The 21,144-nt window shown below is 38.0% G+C and overlaps 2 protein-coding genes across 2 annotated transcripts; both read right to left on the bottom strand.

Annotated features, from left to right (window-relative positions):
• Positions 1-3,823: 3,823 nt before the first annotated feature.
• Positions 3,824-7,310, bottom strand: LOC107490954 (uncharacterized). Its single transcript, XM_016111750.1, has 4 exons — positions 7,141-7,310; positions 6,628-6,826; positions 4,118-4,306; positions 3,824-4,030 (listed from the first exon to the last, which is right to left on the bottom strand). The coding sequence occupies exons 1-4, from the start codon at positions 7,308-7,310 to the stop codon at positions 3,824-3,826; spliced, it is 765 nt and encodes a 254-aa protein (XP_015967236.1).
• Positions 7,311-12,956: 5,646 nt separating this feature from the next.
• LOC107491370 (aminoaldehyde dehydrogenase 1, peroxisomal) lies at positions 12,957-20,866 on the bottom strand. Its single transcript, XM_052261282.1, has 15 exons — positions 20,683-20,866; positions 20,056-20,200; positions 19,398-19,478; positions 18,821-18,969; positions 17,892-17,984; positions 17,671-17,794; positions 16,333-16,398; positions 16,125-16,191; positions 15,811-15,887; positions 15,421-15,534; positions 14,841-14,918; positions 14,607-14,758; positions 14,415-14,475; positions 14,183-14,289; positions 12,957-13,280 (listed from the first exon to the last, which is right to left on the bottom strand). The coding sequence occupies exons 1-15, from the start codon at positions 20,781-20,783 to the stop codon at positions 13,190-13,192; spliced, it is 1,506 nt and encodes a 501-aa protein (XP_052117242.1). The 5' UTR covers positions 20,784-20,866; the 3' UTR covers positions 12,957-13,189.
• Positions 20,867-21,144: the final 278 nt, after the last annotated feature.

The raw sequence follows: 21,144 nt of genomic DNA, 5'->3' as shown, positions 1-21,144 counted from the left end.
AATTAGTGTTCGTACGATGAGTCGGCTAAGTTAGGGAAATGATGACGTACATGAAGAGAGGGGTCGATCCCTCTCCTTTATCCCTATTCGTTTGGGTGAGCCCTTCTTTTGCTAGGGCCCAGCCTTCAAAAGCTTCCACTAGCTGTCAAGATCTCCTTAGAGGAGATCAGGGCACGTGATGAGCGTCTCGTCGTACGGACGGGGCGCGGGTTCTCTTGATGGACCTCCAGCTCTTGTTAAGTTCAGCCAGAACAGTGCCCTCAATGCATCAAGACGTGAGGCTCACGATTGGCGAATTCGCTTACTGTATTCTTGTGAGAGGTGGTCTTTTCCCACCACATCTTCGTCGGCGAGGGCTCATGCTTGTAGTTCTTTCCTTGCGCGTGGGGTTGCCCCAACCCCTTCTTGAAGGCGTCGCTTCGATTATTGCGCTAGGGGCATTAAATGCACTTTAAGTGCGATTTGAAAGCACACGAAAAGGTCAATTTGCCCTTGACCTTTCACGCTTCTTCTTCTATGGTTACAGTTACCACTTTTGCTTTTCATTACCATTTCTGTTCTTCCCTTCCTTTTCCATAATTGCAACCGCCACTCACTCTATTCCTCCTCTGTGCTTGCTCGCCATTGCCTGCTTCCAGTGCCCTCCTATATCGCAGATACTAGTAAGTGATCATCTTTTGTTCTATTTTGTTTATTCTCTGCCATTTGTTGCTCTGCTTTTTTTTTATTACTATTGTTTCTTAATCTGGCATTTGTGAGGTAGTTCTTAGAGGGGTGCCATACATGTCCTTTTTGTAGATTATGCTAGGGTGGTTTAGTGTAGGATAACTTAGTTTTGCATTAGGATATGCCTTCAACCTTGCAATTAACTTAAGTGGTTCCCCCACTATAGGTATGTCGATGACCTCACAAAATGGCTCCCCCTCCTCCTACGCCTGTGAACCGTTACGTCTGGCGTACATCCGATGTGACAAGCACTTCCTCTAGGGTGACCACCGAGAAACTATAAGAGCTTTGCGAGACAGGGGCAATATGTGAGACGGTCCCAAGGAAGGGAACTACGAGCTTTTGGTTCCAGGTCCCCAAGAACGCATCTGTCAACTTAATTTCGATGCCTCCCGCATTCCTGACTGGATGTGCGTGTACAAGCCCATGTTTACTGTTTTGGGCGTTCGATTTCCCTTTTCTCCTTTTATCCTAGCCCTCTTAAATCAGTGTGATGTTGTTCCTTCTCAATTTCATCTGAACAGCTGGGTTGCTATCCAGTGCTTCGAGATGGTCTGTAAGTATTTAGAGCTCTTAGTTACTGTAAAGATTTTTTTTTCCTTCTTTCTACTTAAAAATTCCTCCCGGGAGGGTAAACACAAAAGGGGGTATCTTTCTTTCCGAGCTGTGCAAAATCGAAAGGATCTTTGGCTTCTTCAAGGACTCTTTCCACGGTTTCAAAGAGACTTTTTTCAAGGTGAGACCAGCTCGAGGTTGTCATCCCTTTTGGCTTACCCTTGAGGTAGAAAGGCATATCCCGAATTACTGGTGTTTTGGTGCTGGCTCCAATTATTTGATCAAAGTGATCTATGAGGGCATAGGTCGGGAGAACCAGCAGAAAGTCGACGTTCTGCTGGTCGTGTTTGGCTCTAACCCCCTTAATCTTCATCTTTTGATGAGTAACTGGGACGACGCCCGAGATTGTGTTGGTAAGCCTAGGATGTTTGATTCTACTATCGCTTTCCCATTTTTGCTTGCTTCTATTTTATTGACGACTTAGTGACTTAATTGAATTTTTCCTTGCAATTGAGATGGCAACTAGGAACACAACTCTTAGTCGCCCGATGACCCGTTTCTTCCCTAACGGAGACGACGACGCCTCTGACTCTCCTGACCCTTAGGCAGAGATCCCCCAGCCTGAGGGGCCGGAAGTCCAACCTCAGCCTCAACCTGATCCCCAACTTGGACATAGTGTTACCGGTGATGTTGACCAGAGAAAGGGTGCTGCGGTTGAGCACTCTTTGGGTGCTCGGGTGGAGGAAGATGATATACTCGTGATTCCCAATCCAAAGAAAAAGAAGGTTGGGTCCAATCCAGGTCAACTTCTCTCTGTGATGGAAAATCACTTTGACGTAGGCACCTTTATTGACTCCCAACTACTGCCGGGTACCGAAAGTTTGATGAAAACCTGGCGATGCAGGCCAAGTGGACATATTGGAGCCTTTTCCAATATGCTGCCATCATGAGGAAGGTGGAGCTGGTTTTGGCCTAATGCCAGATGCTGGAGGGGAAGTATAGGATAACTCAGCATGAAATTTCTAAGTTGAAGGCTGAGGGAAAAACTATGGGGACCAAGATAGCAGGTGCCGAGAAGCAGCTGAAGGAGGCCGAGGAGGAGATCCAGCGCCTGTCTAACCGAGATATCAAGGCTGTTCAAAGCCGGCAGAAAATTGGGTGAAAGAGATTAAGAAAGAACTATTCAAAGCCCTGAAGTCAATGGATTCTGCTCATCTTGAGGCCACCAATATGCGGAAGAAGAACAACGAGATCATAAAGATGCCCGAGATTCCATGTCCGCTACCAAGGAGGCGATGAAAGCCCAAGTGCTTCTGCTTGCTCCCAGTTTCGACACTTATGCTATTGGAGCTTTCAAAATTATCCAAGATGGCAAGATTGTGGATATACTGAGGAATTAGCTGCCTCTGCTCCCGTAGTCAACTATTTCTCTTTGCTATAATTGAACTTTGTAGTTGCTTTTGTGTTGTTGGGCTGACTTATTTCCCTTTTAGTAGACCTTTGAACTTGTGATTTGTAAACTTTGAACTTGTACTCATTTTTCATGTTTTAAACTAGTTTGGCAGTTTAGTTGTGTGATGTTCATGCTAATTTGGCCGTTTACTCGTATTTTGATATATGTTTTTCTCGCATAGGGGCCTCCCGGGTTGATCAGTCCCTTGGAACAGTCCTTGGGAAGCCATAGTCATAAATTAGAAATAATTTCCTCAAAAGAAAAAATGAATTTTAAGAAATGGGCCTCGTTAAACCCCATGTCGCTGTTTTGTACTGACGGAAATGGAAAAGAGTATCCCTTCTTTTTATAAGCTACAATAGTACAAGATTGTGTGATAAAAGTAAAGATAAAACAAGCCATAGGCAAATCAAAAGTAAGAAAATGAGGATGAAAAAATAAGGACGAAAAATAACAAGGTATAGGTATAACCAAATCATGCTCAGGAGATTGTTGAGGCGTGAAAAGCATTACCCCTTACAAGTAGAATGTCCTTGGGTTCATTGCATTCCAAGTTCTTGGGAGCTCCTTCCCATCTAGCCGCTCTAGTTTGTATGCACCTTTCCCTTGTACTACTTTCACCCTATAGGGGCTTTCCTAATTGGGAGATAAGTTTTCTTCCATTAGCGCCGGTGGCCCGATGCCGTTGTGCCGTAAGACTAGGTCTCCTTATTCAAATCTGTTAAAACCCACTTTGTGATTGTAACGCAGCGGTATTGTCTGCTTCAGTGCCGCTTCCCACAAGTGGGCCATTGCCCTTGTTTCGTTTACTAAGTCCTTTTCGATCGCCTCGTCAGCTCCCTCTAAAAGGAGACTCAGACTGGGTTTTCCCATCTCGACCGAAATAATGACATCTACCCCATAGGTAAGACGGAAGGGCATTTTCCCAACGGCGAACTGTGGTGTCGTTCTATAGGACCATAGGACTAACGCTAGCTCGTCTGCCCACAAACCTTTCTTCTACTCCAGGCGCTTCTTCAACCCTTTTAGGATGACCTTGTTCGTCGCCTCCACCTGCCCGTTACTCTGGAAGTGTTCTACAAAGGAGAATCATTGCTTGATACCAAGACCTGCTAGGAACTCTCCAAATTTATTATCGAAGAACTGCGCCCCATTGTCCGATATCGCGGCTTCAGAGATTCCAAACCTGGTGATCACTTGCCTCCACAAAAAATTACAGCAATTTGCCGATGAAATACTTGCTAGTGGCTCTGCCTCCACCCACTTCGTATAATAGTCGATGGCCACAATTAGGTACTTGACTTGCCCAAGGGCCATCAGAAACGGTCCTAATATGTCAATTTTCCATTAGAAGAAAGGTCGGGAGGCCATGATGGAGCTCACCTCTTCTGCTAGTGCCTTGTGAAAGTTCACGTTGTCTTTGCACTTGGTACATTTTTTCACATACTCACTAGCATCAGTCATCATTGTGGGCCAATAGTATCTAACTCTAACAAGCTTATGAGCTAAGGATTTTTTGCCGATGTGATGCCCACAGCATCCCTCGTGTACCTCCTTCAAGATGTATTCCGTCTGTCCAGGTCGCAAACATTTCAGCAAAGGCTGATTAAGCCCTCTCCTGTATAGTTGGCCTTGCACTACCATATACTTGGTGGCCTCTCTTCTCACGAGCTTGGTTCTTTCGTCTTCTCAGGTAGGCTTCCTTTTTCAAGGAACCATTGGATTAGGTCAATCCAGGAGAGGAGATCCCGGTGATTGTCCTGGGTGAAGCATAAAGCTATCGATGAATCTTTCACCACGCCTTGAATGAAAGAACAATTTTCTGTTCCAGTTTTGTGCTGGCCAGTTTTGGTAGCAGGTCCGCTCTAGCATTCCTTTTCCTGGGAAAGTGTTGCACAACCACCTCGTCGAAACTCCTACACAACTGTTTGGTCTTTTCTAGGTACTTCTGCAACAGCAGGATGCGAGCTTAGTACATTCGTTCACTTGTGCCGTTACAACCTGGGAGTCACTATTGATCTTGAGTCTTGTCATGCCAACTTCTTTTGCTATTGTTAAGCCCCCGATCATGGTTTCATACTCTTGTTGGTTATTCGAGATCGGGAACCCGAACTTGATAGATTGCTCATAGGTCACTCCCTCCGAGTTCTCTAATATTATTCCTGCTCCACTAAACGCTTGGTTGGATGCACCATCAATGTGGAGCTTCCACCGTGTGTTCGGGACCTTGGGAGGGTGATGTAAGGTTACCGTCGGTTTAGAATTTTTCACAAAATAATTCTGTTGAAGTATAGATCCAAGCCGACAAACAACCCTCAATCAAAGTTTAATTTTGGTTGTCACAAGTTCAATCCAATAAAAATAACCGAGAGTATTGCTCCCGTGTCGCTCTCCCTAGAAATTACAATTGAGTTCTCAATTATTGGTTATGAAATCAAGTGGGTTGATGATTGAAAGGGGCAAGAAATTAAATGACAAGAAATTTAAATGGCAATAAAGTAAAGTAACAACTAAAGATAACAAATACTAAAGAAAGGCATTCATATAAAGGATTGATAATTGAGGTTTTCTATCCAAGTCATTAATCATGACACAATAATTATCAAGAACTAATCCTATTTCGTTATCTCCAACATCAGGAGAAAGTCAAATAAGCCTAGTTGATCCCAATCCATAAGTAATATTAATGGAAACAAGATTAACTAATCACTCTAGATCACCAATCTAAATTAGGTATCAAGGACTCAAGATTGCCTAACTTCTCTTTCCAAGCCAAGGATGCACAAAATCTACTCTAAACCTAAGCCAAGCATTTTATCAAACACTTGGTGTGCATAAAAGAAAAAACATATTAAATTGCAAGAATAATAAAATCTACTACTACCAAATACAAGAAGATAACAATAATAACTCAAACAAGCAAGAAAGAACATAAAACATCAAATTGCATTAAATAAAATTAAAAGTGACAAAAGCGTTCAAAACCAAAGAGTAGCTCAAAAGAGAACTAACAAGAGGAAACAAGAGAATTAAACTGCTAGAGCACAAAAATTTAAAGAGAACTACACTAAAACAAGAAATAAAATTTGAAATTAAAGAGAAAATTAACCTAAGAATCCTAATTCTAGAGAAAAGAGGGAGCTTTTCTCTCTAGAAAATTATCCTAAGACATGGTTCTACACTACACTAATTGCTCCCCCCTTCATCCTTCTTGATTTTGGCCTCTAATAGCTTCAGAAATGGGTGAATTTGGCCCTGATGCAGCTCAGAAATTGCCAGTCACGTTTTCTTTAATGAAGTCACGTGATGCTTGTCACGCGTACGCGTGGGTCACGCATACGTGTCAGCTTACGAAAACCTCTCTCACGCGTACGCGTGGGTCACGCGTACGCATTGCCATGAATTCACCAAATCTTCATTTCTTCATGAAAACTCCATCTTGCATGCTTTTTCTTCACTTCTTTGATCCAATCCTTACCTCTTAAACCTAAAATCACTAACAAACATATCAAGGCATCGAATGGAATCAAAGTGGATTAAATTTAACTAATTAAAAGCCTAAAAAGCATGTTTTCAACCATAAAGCACAATTAGGAGAAATTAACAAAACCATGCTATTTCATTGAATAAATGTGAGAAAATTTGACAAAATCTACTAAATTCAACACAAGATAAACCATAAAATTGGGGTTTATCAAAGGGCCCCCGACTACTTCTGCTAGGAAGTCGACCATTACTTGGGCTTTAATGGCGTGATGAGGCTCGTACTAATATCGTACTGGGATAGCTCTATTGCCCAGGTCATCATCCGCTCTGCTAGATCGAGCTTCTGCAGGATCTGCTTGATGACATAGTCAGTTCTTACCGTGATCAGATGCGCCTGAAAATATTACCTTAGCCTCCGGGAAGAAATCAGTAGGGTGAAAAGCCACCTTTTCTAGCATTGTATACCTTAGTTTCGTTCCTTGAAGCACCTTGCTTATGAAGTATACAGGTTGCTGTTGTTTACCCTCCTTACGCACTAAAGTGGCAGTTAAGGCCTCTTTCGTTACCGCGAGGTACAGGTATAAGGGCTTGCCTTCCTTCGGCTTTCTGAGTACCAGAGGCTCCGACAATATTCTTTTGAAGTGGTTAAAAGCCTTTTTTCAAATTAGGCCCACTCGAAGGCTATTGAGGTGCCAAGAAAACAGGAAAGAGTCATCAACCTTCCTGCTAACCTTTGTATGTCCTTTACACACTTGGGTCTCGCCATGCAAAGCACGGCTTCACATTTGTTTAGGTTGGCTTCTACCCCCTTTTGGGTGATGATCATAAACCCTAGAAACTTCTCCGCTTCCATGCCAAAAGTGTATTTCAGGGGGTTTAGCCTTATATTGTGTCTTCGGAGGGAGTCAAAGACGACCTACAAGTTGGCCACTAGAGACTCCGGCACCGGCATCTTGACAAGTATGTCATCAACATAAACCTCCACCGACTTCCCTTTATGATCCTTGAAGACCTTGTTCAGTAGTTTTTGGTAGGTCGCCCCCGCATTTTTTAAGGCAAACGGCATGACTCTGTAACAATATATCCCCATGGTGGTATGAACGTTGTCTATTCCTCATCAGGTCGGTACATTAGGATCTGGTTGTATCCCGAGTAGGCGTCCATGAAAGTCAGGAACTTGTATCCTATTGCTGCGTCCACCAGTGCGTCTATATTGGGGAGGAAAAACGAGTCTATTGAGCAGACCTTGTTAAGGTTCGAGTAATCCACACACATCTTCCATTTTCCATTTGGCTTCTTCATGAGAACAACATTTGACAGCCATGTGTAGCAGTCTAGTTCTCTAATAACATCGACTTCCAACAAGCTAGCCGTCTGCTTGGCTACCTCGTTTGCTCTTTCCGTTGACACACATATTTTGCTTAATTGCCAAGTGGTGGGACATAAACTCTGGGTCTATACCCGGTATATCGGCAGGGGTCCAAGCGAAGAGGTCTCTATTAGCTCGGACGAACTCAACTAAGGGTCCTTTTAGTCATAAGGTAGATTACAGATCACAAATGTGAACTTGTCCTCTGCCCACCTACTTGGAATTTTTCCAAGTCGCCTTGAGGTTCCGGCTTAGGATGCTCGTTAATCCTTGTGTCCAAATTTGCCGAAAAAATGCTGGCTACATCCTTGACAATTCTTTGTAAGGATAGACTAGCGTGATCACAAGCGATGGCCGTTTGTAGGTCTCCCCGAATCGTCCCGACCGACCCGTTATCCGTCACAAACTTCATTATTAGGAATTTGGTACAAATGACCGCCAGCAAGTCATTGATGATTCTTCACCCGTCATTTGGCTTAATGCAGTTATCGCCTAGCCCCACAACCCTGTGGAGGTACGACCCCGTGGAGGTAGTCCTTGAGGTTGCTTTCTTTCAGCCCCAGGGCATCAAACACATTTCAGAACATAATACTCGAGTCAGCCCCTGTGTCTACTAGAATTCGCTTGACCAGGCTTGTCCCGACTCTTGCAGTCACCACCATTGGAGGGACCTCGGGTAAGCCGTCACACCACTAGTCCCTAGGACTGAATGATATTTTGGAAAGTTCTCTGGGGGGAAAGTCTCCCCTCAGTCATAACGGCAAGCACCTTAGCGTCCTTCTTTGACGCAAACTTCAATTTTTGGTAGGGTGCTTCTTCCAACCACAACATTCACTACTACCGTGGGACCTGTGTCCGGGTTCTCCGAAGCACTTTGTTTGGGCTTGACAACCCGACCTTGATCTTCTTCAGACCACTCCCTTTCTTTTCTCCTTGGTTCTCGGATGAACTGAGAGAACTCGCTCAACTTGCCTTCCCGGAAGGCCTGCTCTAACGTGTCTTTTAGGTCGAAGCAGTCTTGCATCTTGTGTCCGAAGCCTTTGTGGTAATTGCAATAGAGGCTCTTATTTCCCCTATCTTATCTTTCAACTACCTCGGTTTAGGAAAAATGTCTATATCTGCGATCTGATCGAAAACCTCAACTATTGGGGTGGTTAGGGGTGTGTAGTTCGTGAACTTCCCTATCTAGGGGAGGGGTTTGAATGTTCTTCCAGTTTTCATCTCCTTTAGGACATCCTGTGGTTTATCTTGGTTGACGGCCTAGTGGGAAGGCTAGGCGGCTAGCTACCGTTTATTGGTGACCACCACCTGGCTGACTTCATCGTCATTTATGTATTCTCTCGCCACACATTGGATCTCCTGCATCGTCCAAATGGGATTGGTCGTTAGGTGCTTCCAGAAGTCCTCATTCACTAGGTCGTTCATCAGGTACAAGCTGGTCACAGAGTCTGTGAGAGCATCAATTTCCAAGTATTTGTCGTTGAAACGGTCCAAGTACTTCCTCGTAGGGTAACGACGCATTGTGTTATCCCTAAGAGATTGATCAGATGTTTTGTCTTGGCATTCTGGGTGGTGAATTGGGCTAGGAACTTCTGAGAGATGTCTGAGAAAGTAGTTATGGTGCCTTGTGGGAGGGAGTTGAACCAACGGATTGCTAGCCCAGCCAGGGTTACAGGGAACACCCGGTATTTGACCGCGTCTCCCATGCCCTTTCCATTCATCCTGGCCTCGAAGGTCGTAATGTGCTCCTGTATGTCTTTGATACCATCATGTCTCATGTCCGTTGGCTTATCGAAGTTCATGGGCAACCGAACTGTGAGGATAGAAGAGTGGAAAGAGGTGGCGCCGATCACGATGAGGTCTTGACGTTTCTTCTTCTTCTCCTCCCTTCTTTCCCGGCTTCTCAACTTATCTCAGGAGTGATGGAACTGGGTGCGACCTTCAGTCTAGTCACACCCGTCGTCCTTTTCCCCCGTACCCTGCTGCTTTTCCGACCTTCTTTGCGTCATGCCTCTGCACACGAACGAGCATCTCGGCTAGCCTCAGGGCCAACTCTCTCTCTCTCTCTCTCTCTCTCTCTTTCTCTCTCTGTCAGTTTTGGACCATGTGTCTAAGCTCTTGCATGATCCAGGAATAGTCACTGCCTGTTCCCCCAAAGGGACGCCTTCTTAGGGATTGGTCATGGGAGTGATCCTAGTCAAAGGGGGTAGGCTGCTGCCTTCGAGAGGTCCCTGTGCTCAGCCTACTCATGAGGCAACCCCCTGTCGTTCGCTGCTCGTGCCCTCTCCTAGCTCATCCTTTGGGTGAAGAAAAGCTTTCATTCTTTGTGTGTCAGATTTCCACAGATGGCGTCATTGTTCGTTAGTTCATTGTGTCAGTTGGTGATGAGATGTCGAGGTAAGGATCAAGACCTGAACACACAATTTGAAGGGAGGAGCACCGCTAGCAGGTCGTTAGTTGGTTGACGGGTGGAGCTACCTGCAAGAACACTCTGATGCTTAAGTTAGGGTAATGATGACGTATCTGAGGAGAGGGATAAGTCTCTTTTCTTTATCGCTATTCGTTTGGGTGGGCCCTCCTTTTGCTAGGGCCTAGTTCTTCATAAGATTCCACCAGCTGTCAAGATCTCCTTAGAGGAGATCGGGCACGTGATAGTCGTCTCATCGTACGACGGGACGCAATTTCGCTTGATGGATCTCTGACTCTTGTTGGGTTGGACCAGAATAAAATCCAATACCATCCACAAGAGAAAGAGAATGAGACTAAGAAAAAAAGAAGGGAATAACTCAAACAAGCCTAAAAGATATCACATTTACACTCCTCTACGAGTCTCACTAGTTGATGTCTACAAAGATCTGCCACTCTGAAAAGATACCACCTCCCAAGCCCATCAAAAGTAAGAAAGGGAGAAATCGATCAGGCTGCGAATACCACAAAATCGACGGCCACTCTACCAACGATTGTTACGTCATAAAAAATGTGATTGAAAAGTTAGCTAGAGATGGTCGATTGGATAAATATCTGGTGAGAAGATTGGACGACAGTAGCAGAAGAAAGAGAGATGAAGACCGACCACAACGAACTCCTGAGAGGCATATCCATATGATTGCTGGAGGATTTATAGGAGGAAAAATTACAAAATTCTCTCATAAAAGACATCTAAAAGAGGTTTATCAGATTGGGGAGGAAACTGAAATACTCGACTTGCATGCAATAACTTTTACCAGGGAGGATGCTAAGGGTGTTATGCCCCGACACGACGATCCAGTGGTAAAATTAGAGTACTTCACTAAGTTTAAACACAAAGAAAATTCCATTTTTATAATGTATATTTTCGTCTTATAGAAATTAAATAACATATACTTTAGTCGATATATATGTATTAAAAATATAATAATTTTAATTTATTTTTAATATTTTAACTTGTCACAAAATTTTTAAATTTTTAAAATGTTTACATGTTTTATGATTTAAGGATAAAATATCAAAAATTAAATAAAACTTATTAATTTAATAATAAATATATTGTTACTATAACCTTTACACAATAAAAATTTTTTGAACTTTTTATTGAAGTATTCGAAGTGCTTTATTTTTATGTCAATAATATATTTTTTAGGTATTCAAATATTTTTTAAATATTTAAATACTCTTAATAGTAGTAGTGGAATTGGTCTAAATAATAAATGGAATGGTGATATGCATTTAACTTATGTGCTCTTGAAATTTATCGCTCTAATTTTTATTATTTAGTGTTTCTAGACTTTTGAATATGGATAGTACAGTTGTTGATTTAATTTTGAGTTTTAAATTTGTATTTTTGGACATTGAAATAATCGAATTTAATTAGGAGGAACTCAATAAAATAAGAAAAATTAATATAAAAAGCCAAAGAATTCAACAAACAAAATAACATAAAATAAGAATAGTGAATAAAAAATTGTCGGTGTATTCTATAGATAGTGGAATTGTGTCGTCTGAAAGTTTTTGAACATCATGTTGAAATTTGTAGTAACATAAAGGGATGTCCGATAACTATTTGTTTTGGTCCCAACTGGTTTTGTTGATATTTCTATGAGTTACTATGGAGGTCTTCTAAAAAAGGTGGCTTAATATTTGTATGGGGCTGGTGACTAACTTATGTAGACATGATCATGTTGATGCTAATTGGACATAACCTTAAATGGAAGATTAATATGTATTACCATATTAAAAATGAGCTATCAAATTTTTTAAAATTTTATAAATTACTCTGGTCCTTCGAGAATTAGAAAATTCTTTCTTCGATACGGATATGCGGATACGTTTTTTTTATAAAAAATTGAATACGACACGTTTAGAATACGTTGTGAATTAAAATTTAAATAATATATTAAATTAATAAAATATCATATTGTAAATATAAAAGTAAATATAGTTGCATAAAAAAATCTTAAAATTATGCAATTATTAAAAACATAAAAAACTTTAATCTACTCTTGCCATCTCGTTAATAGAAAATGTATCAATTTCTTCTCTTCCAAATCTATCTTCCACAAACACCACAGTTTCAAGTCCATCATCGTCTGTATCTTCTATTCTTCTTCTTCTTGAATATAACGCAGAGAATCAAAAATGGCTAAACTAGTGAGTAAGTAAGTCACCAAAGACAAACTGTAAGTAGATTTAGGTTTTGATTTATTAATTATTTTATTTTTAAATTTAAATTCTGATTTGTTTTTATTTTAAAATATTTTAAAATTCAAAAGGGAAAACCGGTTAATCGGGCTATAAAATCACAAAATCAATTGCAGATTTGCAGGCCAACAGAAAGATCTGTCTCATAAACATCTGAATCGGATCGAACTTATTCGGACTCGTAACCGCTTTACCAAAATTCTGCACCTCAAAAAGACACACCGCCAATACGCTTGTTTGACGTATTCACCGCGTGTCGGATTCGCGTTTGACACGGATATGTCGACACCATGAGCGAATCCGTGCTTCATAGCACGTAAGAGGGAACCACATGAATCAAAAAGTAGAGGTGCGGTAAGTGTGACGGTATGACTAGTTGATCGAAGCAGTTGACTCCGTGGAGTAGGGTAGCCCAAGTTTGGTAAGCAGCAGTTGAGTCTCAAGTAAGGAATCATGCCACCAAGACCACATTTACACCACACTTATTGTGTTCCACAAAAACAAGAAAACCTGATTCTAATCCCATCTCTCAAACTTTGATACTTCTAATATGTTAGTCTTTAAAAAAATATTAATAAAAATTTTAAAAATAACAGATATGAACACACTACCTTCAAATTAATCTTTATAATTAAGATAAAAAAAATCTTAGTTTAAACTAACTTATCCACATTTGTTATCCTAAAAAAAAAACTTTATTGGTACTTTTTCATATGCTCATTATTCATGTACCAAAGAGTATTACAAACCCAGTACTTAACTATAAGTCAAATAAAGAAAACAATATCACAGTCAGCAAGCCCATAAAACATTATAAATATACGTATATTATTATTACATCATAATCACAACTTTGAATGGGCCACACCTTATTCCATGAAAAGATCTAGAACTTGAATTTTATATCACCAATTTACATGGTATTACATCTTTGAAGGACACTTATACCAGCCCCACTGTTCATCAGAAATATACTTTGTAACTTGCTTCACACTCAGGAAATTATCAAGTCCCCTAACAAAAAAAGAAAGTACAAAAAATGAAAACAGAAAATCAGATCCACATTCTCAAATGATAAAACGGTCAAAATAGATTATTTGAAAATTATGTGCAATGTGAATGAATCAAATCAATTTTTCAATAAAATCCAAATACTTCTGAAGTACCGCATCTGTACTTAAATAATTATTAGTCACTAAAAATTTTTAGGTCCGATTAGAGCAAGACAAGCCTCTTACTTTGATATATATTAAAAAGGACATTCAAATTTACTTATGCAGTAGTTGAACTGAAGTGTATTTGTAAGTTGAGATTTTAAATAGAAAATAAAGGAATATAGAGAATGACTTCATGTATAAACTAGAGTCCATTTTATTCTTTATAACTTTTCTTTTCGTCTTCTTAACTCCGGCAATACCTCAAACGCCTAAGACACTCGTAAAAAGAACAAATGACCATTTGTATCCATGAAAGATGAAAACGCTGACATATGTACCTATGTTAAATCAAAACTAAACTTGTACTTATGTAAGATGCCCTCCGTGACAAAAGTACCCTGTCTTTGGAGGGTTGGAGCGCCACGTAGGGTATTTTTGTCACACAGATGACAACTTATGTGGGTACAAGTTTAGTTTCGATTTAGTATGGGTACATAGGTCAGTGTTTTCATCTTTTATGAATACAAATGGTCATTTATTCCTTATAAAAATTACAATAATGTTTGGAAAATAATAAAAAAAAGCCCAAATATTCCAAAATTATCTTATTATTTAGTGTTCATTCATTACCACTAGAATAATTGTGTTATTTTAGAACAAATATATAATTATAGATGTTATATATTATTGATGTTAAATTAAAAAAAAGTAACTTCAATTTTTGTCTCCCTAGCATTATTGAAAAAATTAAGAGCATACCATTCTCCTAATTCGCGATCGAACCCACTACGTTTAATGCCACCCCATGGGGCTTGAATGAAAGTTGGTTGAGAACAATTGATCCATACAATTCCAGCCTGAACAGCCTGCAGAAAAAGAAAAAATTGTTTAAAAAAAGAAAAACATAAAGTTGTATACTATTTTCAACTATTGGAATCGGATTATTTTGTTTTGTAAATATGATATTATGGTAATCTAAGAACATTCTTACCCTGGATATCCGCTCACATCTTTCTGGATCATTTGACATCACAGCTGACCCTAAGCCATAGCTGTCAAAGAACAAAGTTATTCAATTTGACCCTAAGTGATTTTCAGCAAATTAAAAATCACACTCACCCAAACACAATCTTAATAAATTATTATAAGATTGCAGAAAATTAAATAATGGTCATGAACTCACTGGGTATCATTTGCTAGTTCAATGGCTTCTTCCTCACTGCTAAATGTTTTGGCACAGAGCACAGGTCCAAAAACTTCCTCTCTCCAAATTTGCATTGAGGTACTCACATCAGTTATAATGGTTGGTTCAACAAAGTAACCCTTCTTTAAATTCTGCAAATGCCATCAATAATTCAGAGACAGGAAATACTTCAAAGACATTCCCAATTGCAAGCATCGAAAGGTAATATCATACCTCGGGGCGAGACCCTCCGGTCAAAATTGTTGCACCCTCACTCTTAGCAGTTGAAATAAACTTGAGAACTTTTTGATACTGAATCAATCATACAGTTCAAAATTTAGAGGATCCAAATTCCTAATAAATGCTTAAATTATTTAAATTGTTTTCAGGTTACAAGTCTAGAAAGAAATCTGAACCATAGGAGCTACACAAACAATTGTCAAAGATAAATATCTGAAAAATATAGTCAACCAGGCAATAATTATTTTCTCCTATATCAACAACAACAACGACAAAGCCTTATCCTGCTAAGTGGAGTCGGCTATATGGATCAAACAACGCCATCGAGCACTATCATGTATCATATCTGTAGTGAGAAATTGAAAGTTTTGTTTCTTGAAGTTGTTTAAACACTGATGTTAGACAATAGAATTCATAAGAAATTTAACAAGCCAAGTAAGAGCCAAACATAAGCAGTGTAACAGAACCAAAGAGGAACCATCACCTAAAAACAAATGTAAATGGAGAATATGACAATAAATATTTTCCTTCCTTATTAAAATAAGAAGAACAGGAGGCGCCTAACATAACATACCTGAGCTTCGCTAACAATGGCGCCTAATTTGCAACCATCTTCCAAGGGATCTGAAACTTTGATGTTTTTAGCCCATTCCACAAGCCTATTCAAAAACTTTGTTGCTATATTTTCCTGAAACAATCAAAGTGTCTGTTTTAAGAAATTCAAAAAAAAAGAAAAAAAAAAGGTAAACACAATTCCTATAAAGTTAGAAGACAAAATTCTACAAGAATCTACATAAGTATCAACATTCCCATCCTCCCATTTATGAAGCAAAACCAAAACTACAACTGCTTCATGAAAATGGAGTAAAATTTATGAATTAAGCTTTCTAGAAAACCATTTATTCTAAAAGTTTAAACTGTTGGGGAAAAATACATGAATAGTTTTATATTTGACAAAACTTACATGGACAATAAGCCGAGATGTTGCACTACATATCTGACCATTGGTATAGAAACAGCCCAGCATGGTCCATTCAGCAACTATTTAAATTAAATCATGGACAGTAAAGTGATTAATAAATTAAATATCAAATTGTATATGATAGTATGTTTTAATCATGTAAGATTTTCTCATGACTCTACAATGACAAAAGATGTTTATAATAATTACGTTCTCCTTTTTAATAAACTATGACTTCCATTTTTTTTGTACACTAAAATATCAATGTATTTAAATGCAGGGAGTAACAAATCAACTATACTTGAGAAGTGACTTACCCTTATCAATGTCAACATCGTCAAAAACAATAATTGGACTTTTTCCACCAAGCTCTAGTGAAACAGGCTGCCAAGAAATCATAAATCTATATCACATGAACTTGGAAAAATAAATTTGAAAAAAAGGTTTCCAATCTCTTCTGGGGTGTGCATTTTGCATTCTTCTTTACATATCTGAATAGGTAGAACTATTGCTTCTTAGAAATACCTTGACTTGCAGAGCTGCAGCTTGCATAATTTTGCTTCCAGTTGCAGAACTTCCGGTAAAGGAAATCTGTTGCAACAAATAAAAAATATCATTCAAAACATAGTACCTTTACAAACTCAACTAAATTTGCATGATATATAAGGGCTCTACATGGGCAGGGTCGGGCTAGACCTGCACCAAGCTAGTGCAATGACGTCATTATACTCTATTATGTATCATGTTTATAATGAGATCGTTTACACAGATCTTTTTTTACCACCTTGTATATGATCTTCTTGGGTTTTGCTCTACATTTCGCCACCTATCTATTTTCCATCTGATCCACCTTTCAAACTAGATGCTTTGCCAATCTTCTCTCCACATATCCAAACTACTTGAAATGAGATTCTACAATTTTTACAACAATAAGAACTACTCCAACTTTCCTCTTATATCCTCGTTCCTTATTATGTGCGTGTTTGACAGCTCATTCATCTAAGTATCCTTGTGTCTGCCACACTAAACTTATTTTTAAGCTCACCTTTTGTTTGCCAAACACTTTGTTCCATATAACATAGCTGGTCTAATAGTAGTATGACAAAATTTACTCTTATGTAATAAAGGTACTTTTTTGTCACATATAAAACCAGAAGCAATCCGCCACTTTAACCAGTTTACTTGAATCCCATGTTTTACACCATTCTTGATTTCTCCACCATCCATTATAATACACCAAAGATACTTAAATCTCTTTACTTGTGGTAGGATGTTTTCTCCAATTTTTACTTCTATGTTAGTGTTTCCCCTCCTCCTGCGACCTTTCATTCCATATATTATATTATGTCTTAATACAGTTTTTGTACAAACCATACACTTCTAAAGCTTCTCCCCACAAATCTAGTTTCTAAATAAAATCTTCTCTTGATTCTCCCAAAACGATAATGTCATCAACAAAAAGCATGCACTATGGTACAAGTTCTTGGATATGCTAGGTGAACACTTCCAAACCAATTTGAATTGGACCATATTAGTTTGATATTAAATCAATATATATAAGTTTAGACATTTTAAAATCAGATATAAAATTAAAACTAAAATATGTTATACAATACTAATACCAAAAATTATTTATTCAATAGAATATACTTTTGAAAGAAATATATAATTTTGGACTAAGACAAGCCTATCCAAATTGTGACCCATATCAGACCCAAATATTGTGCAGGATTAATAATACAAACTTAAACTTGACTTTATAGCTACATATAAATTTTTGGGCTAGACCGGATCTTGAACACACATAAAATTGCATTAGCTGCTAACGTAAGCTAATAAGTAATAACTGAAACTCAATCTCACCTTGTCTACATCAGGATGTGAAGCCAAAGGAGCCCCAGCTTCAGTGCCTAATCCAGTGATCACGTTTAACACCCCTGCTGGAAGACCTACTTCTTTGCATATTTCAGCCAACTCCAAACATGTCCTAAAATCGTAAATAATAATACAACATGAGAAGAAAGCCCAATAAAGAATCAAGTTAGTAATAGTTGTGATTTGTGAGAATTGAATTGAGATCATACACAGATGCCAGTTCAGATGGCTTCAATACTGCAGTACAACCAGCAGCCAGAGCAGCACCAACTTTCCATGCTGCCATTAGCAACGGATAGTTCCTGTTACAAAAAGTTTAACTCATCATTTCATTTTTCATTCATGACATCAATTACCAGTGAATAAATGCTCAATTTAATCTTTATATTTCAGCATAAGTCATTGAAGTGTCACGTGGCGCACTGATGCGATGATGCGTGGCATGCCACGTCACTATCACACAAACGATTTTAAGATGGAAAAGAGTTTAAGGGACTAATTTTAACCAAGTTTTGAAGACTAAAATGACAAAAATTATTGACTACAGTGACTATTAAGCTGAAAATTAAATATTTTCTATTTATTAGGATTCAATTGAGAGAAAAATAAACTACAAGAGAACTGAAAGTGAAACTGTGATATATTTATTGTAAAGGAGGTAGAGTAGCTTGTTCAGTAAGCTACTATAGCAATTTCAAGTACTATGTTACAACTGCCACTAACTGAATTACAACCATCACAGAAGTGTATTTTAATCTTAGTGTACTCTGGCATCTCATATCTACTCAATTATAATGATATGAATGTTAAGTGACTAATAGACTAATTGAGGCTGTAAATGAAATGATTACCTATGTAATAAACTGTAACAAGGATCAAATTTCTGATTAATTTTACAGCACTAGGTGCTCAATTGATTTTGCATTAGGGTGCATATTTTTTTACCATATTCAATTAAACTGAAAGTGATTTTGGAAAGTCCGAAATCATTTCACAACTGAATTGGCAGGGTATCCAATTTTCCACGTGTTTCATGAGCCAAAGCCAAAAACTAATATTCACAAAATTTATATTGGAGAAACAACAAAATTGTATATAACTTTATGTAGCAATTTTTTGAAATTAAAATGAAGGATACCATGGAGTAATCAACGCAACAACACCAATTGGCTCCTTGATCACATAACTCTTGAAGTTCTCCATAGGAAGAGACACATGTGCCTTTTGCTTTGCATCCAACCCTTCAGCAAGTTCAGCATAGTAGCTAAAACAACTAATAACATCATCCTACAACACAAAAATATAAAGTAAAATTCCTGACAACAAAATGAAATAAATGAGTGAAGTACCAAATTTAAGTAGAAATTGATTATCACAAAAGAACGTGAGTCGCAAAATTACCCATATTTTAGATAAATTTGTCAAATGAATAAAATTTTGTGAGTATGTTATAGCATTTCTTGGAACATTGGTTGAGGTGTCTTCTCATGATTTCAAGATCGTGGATTCAAGCCATGGAGTCAGACACTAATGTAATTATTGCATTATCACGAGATGCTTGTGCACTGGACTTCCCTATAGCATTTTTATTATAGCATGTGAATTCTTGTCCTTTAATTTCATGGGTATAGTGATTTTATTACTTCTCTATGTAAAATTTGAAAAAGTTGAAAACACATCAATCATTGTTTGTTTGCCAGTTTGTCAAATATTACCATGTCGGCTGCTGCTTCATCAAGCGGTTTCCCATTATCAGTAGCTTCAAGCTTTGCAAGCTCATCCTTTTTCTCCGTTATCTGTCACAAACAAAAGTGAGTTCTCATGAAATGCATAGATTACAAGAATTAATTCTCTTATTCTCACACATCAAATCTTACCCTTCACCATCACCCCACGCTCTGCTCATTGTATCAATTAGCTAAGCAATTAATAAGAAATTATTACTTTGTTAGATTCTCTCATAAAAAGAATGTGATAATAAGTAATTTAATATTAACACAATAAAGTAATTCGCTTATTGCTGTCTTCCACTTTAACTATGTTTTTAATCCAACAACTTAAGTAGTTCTAGCAATAAAAATGTTAAAAATTAGCACGTTTTCCTTGCTTCCAAAAAGCCAGAGATTGACTCATCCTTGGCATGGTTGGTAAGATCTAACTGAGACAATAAAAAAAGTAGACACAATTTTGAGAAAATGTTTAGGTGATATATAAAATTCTAGGGGTGAATTAATTTAGTTCCTAAAATTTAGAAAATAACATAATTTATTTTTGAAATCTTATGGACTACATTGATTCATATTAAATTTCAGAAGACTACGTTGGTTCATACCCCAAAATTTTTCAATAACAAAAATAATGAAAACTAAAAACCTTTGCAGCAATGGCTCTAAGATATATAGCACGAAGAGAGCCAGAAGCTGTTGACCAATCTCTTCCCTTGTTCCGAGACAGTGCTCTTCTTGCAGCATCCACCGCAAGTTCCACATCTTCCTTAGTAGCTGCTGGGATATCCCCTGAAACGCCATTCACCCCATAACAATTTAATTTGCATTATTTGCCACAAAAGTTATACAAATGATTATTATGATGATGCTATCTTACATTATGCCTATATGTGATGATTGATATAATATATAATAAACAAAAACATGAGTAAAGTGATAAAATAAAAAATTAATTACTTTTGAATTTATAATTTTTTATTGTTTGTGACTTTTACCGTCTTAATTTAAGAATGATTGAATATTTACCTTTTTACTTTACTCATTTTCATTTAGAGTTTGATCCAAAAAGTGATATTTTTTTAATTTATCATATATATTGTTTTTATTTTTCACATAATCTCCTAATCCGGCAGACAAAAGACTAATTCGTCGTGGATCGGAGCTATATTTATTTGTTATTAATTAATGATACTTTAGTAAAAAAATTGTAATTTATTCTTGATCTTAAAGTTCCTTAAATATTTCGTAAATAACCAAAGTACTGATATTGTGAACCATATGCTGCAATGGTAAGATTGGAATTCGGTTGTTGAGGAGAGGGGCTTTCCACTCTCCATCTATGAAGAGCTCTCTTCTTGGTGTTGAGATCGCCATTTTCTTCCTTGCTTTCTTTCCCCCACTCTATCTGTCTCTGTCTGCTGTTTCTAATAACTTCTTGGAAACGGATCAATAATATTGATTGTTGATGATATTATATTGAATAAGGATATTGAAGATACGTCATGTAATGTGATCATGTTCATGGTGGTGGACACCTTAGCATGTATCTTTTTCTTTTTCTTTTTTTTTTGGTGTTCCTCTTCTTTACTTTTTTATTTACTTTTAATATCTCTTCAAATATTTTTTTTTTGTGAAAATTCAAGTGAAGTCGATTTCATGTGAAGAGCCGTTAGATAAAAATTTAGTCAAATCAGTCAAATCATCTAACAGTCTCTCGGGTATCAACTACTGCACC

This window comes from Arachis duranensis, chromosome 5 (genome assembly GCF_000817695.3).
Source record: "Arachis duranensis cultivar V14167 chromosome 5, aradu.V14167.gnm2.J7QH, whole genome shotgun sequence".
NCBI lineage: Eukaryota > Viridiplantae > Streptophyta > Magnoliopsida > Fabales > Fabaceae > Arachis > Arachis duranensis.
The sequence above is the reverse complement of the archived record's forward strand: the minus strand, read 5'-3'. Positions and strand labels throughout refer to the sequence as shown.

Bases quoted from the DNA above. Each gene is read 5' to 3' on its own strand.
- LOC107490954 (XM_016111750.1), bottom strand. From the start codon at position 7,310: ATGGGGATATATTGTTACAGAGTCATGCCGTTTGCCTTAAAAAATGCG. The intron at 6,827-7,140 runs GTAGGTCGTCTT...TCTGGTACTCAG, and splicing joins GAGTCTCTAGTGGCCAACTT to AAAGCCGAAGGAAGGCAAGC. The intron at 4,307-6,627 runs GTAATATTTTCA...CGACCTGGACAG, and splicing joins ATTTCTTCCCGGAGGCTAAG to ACGGAATACATCTTGAAGGA.
- LOC107491370 (XM_052261282.1), bottom strand. From the start codon at position 20,783: ATGGCGATCTCAACACCAAGAAGAGAGCTCTTCATAGATGGAGAGTGG. The intron at 17,795-17,891 runs GTATGATCTCAA...TTACGATTTTAG, and splicing joins CCATCTGAACTGGCATCTGT to GACATGTTTGGAGTTGGCTG. The intron at 13,281-14,182 runs GTATGCTCTTAA...TTTTTTTGTTAG, and splicing joins GATCGCGAATTAGGAGAATG to GGGACTTGATAATTTCCTGA.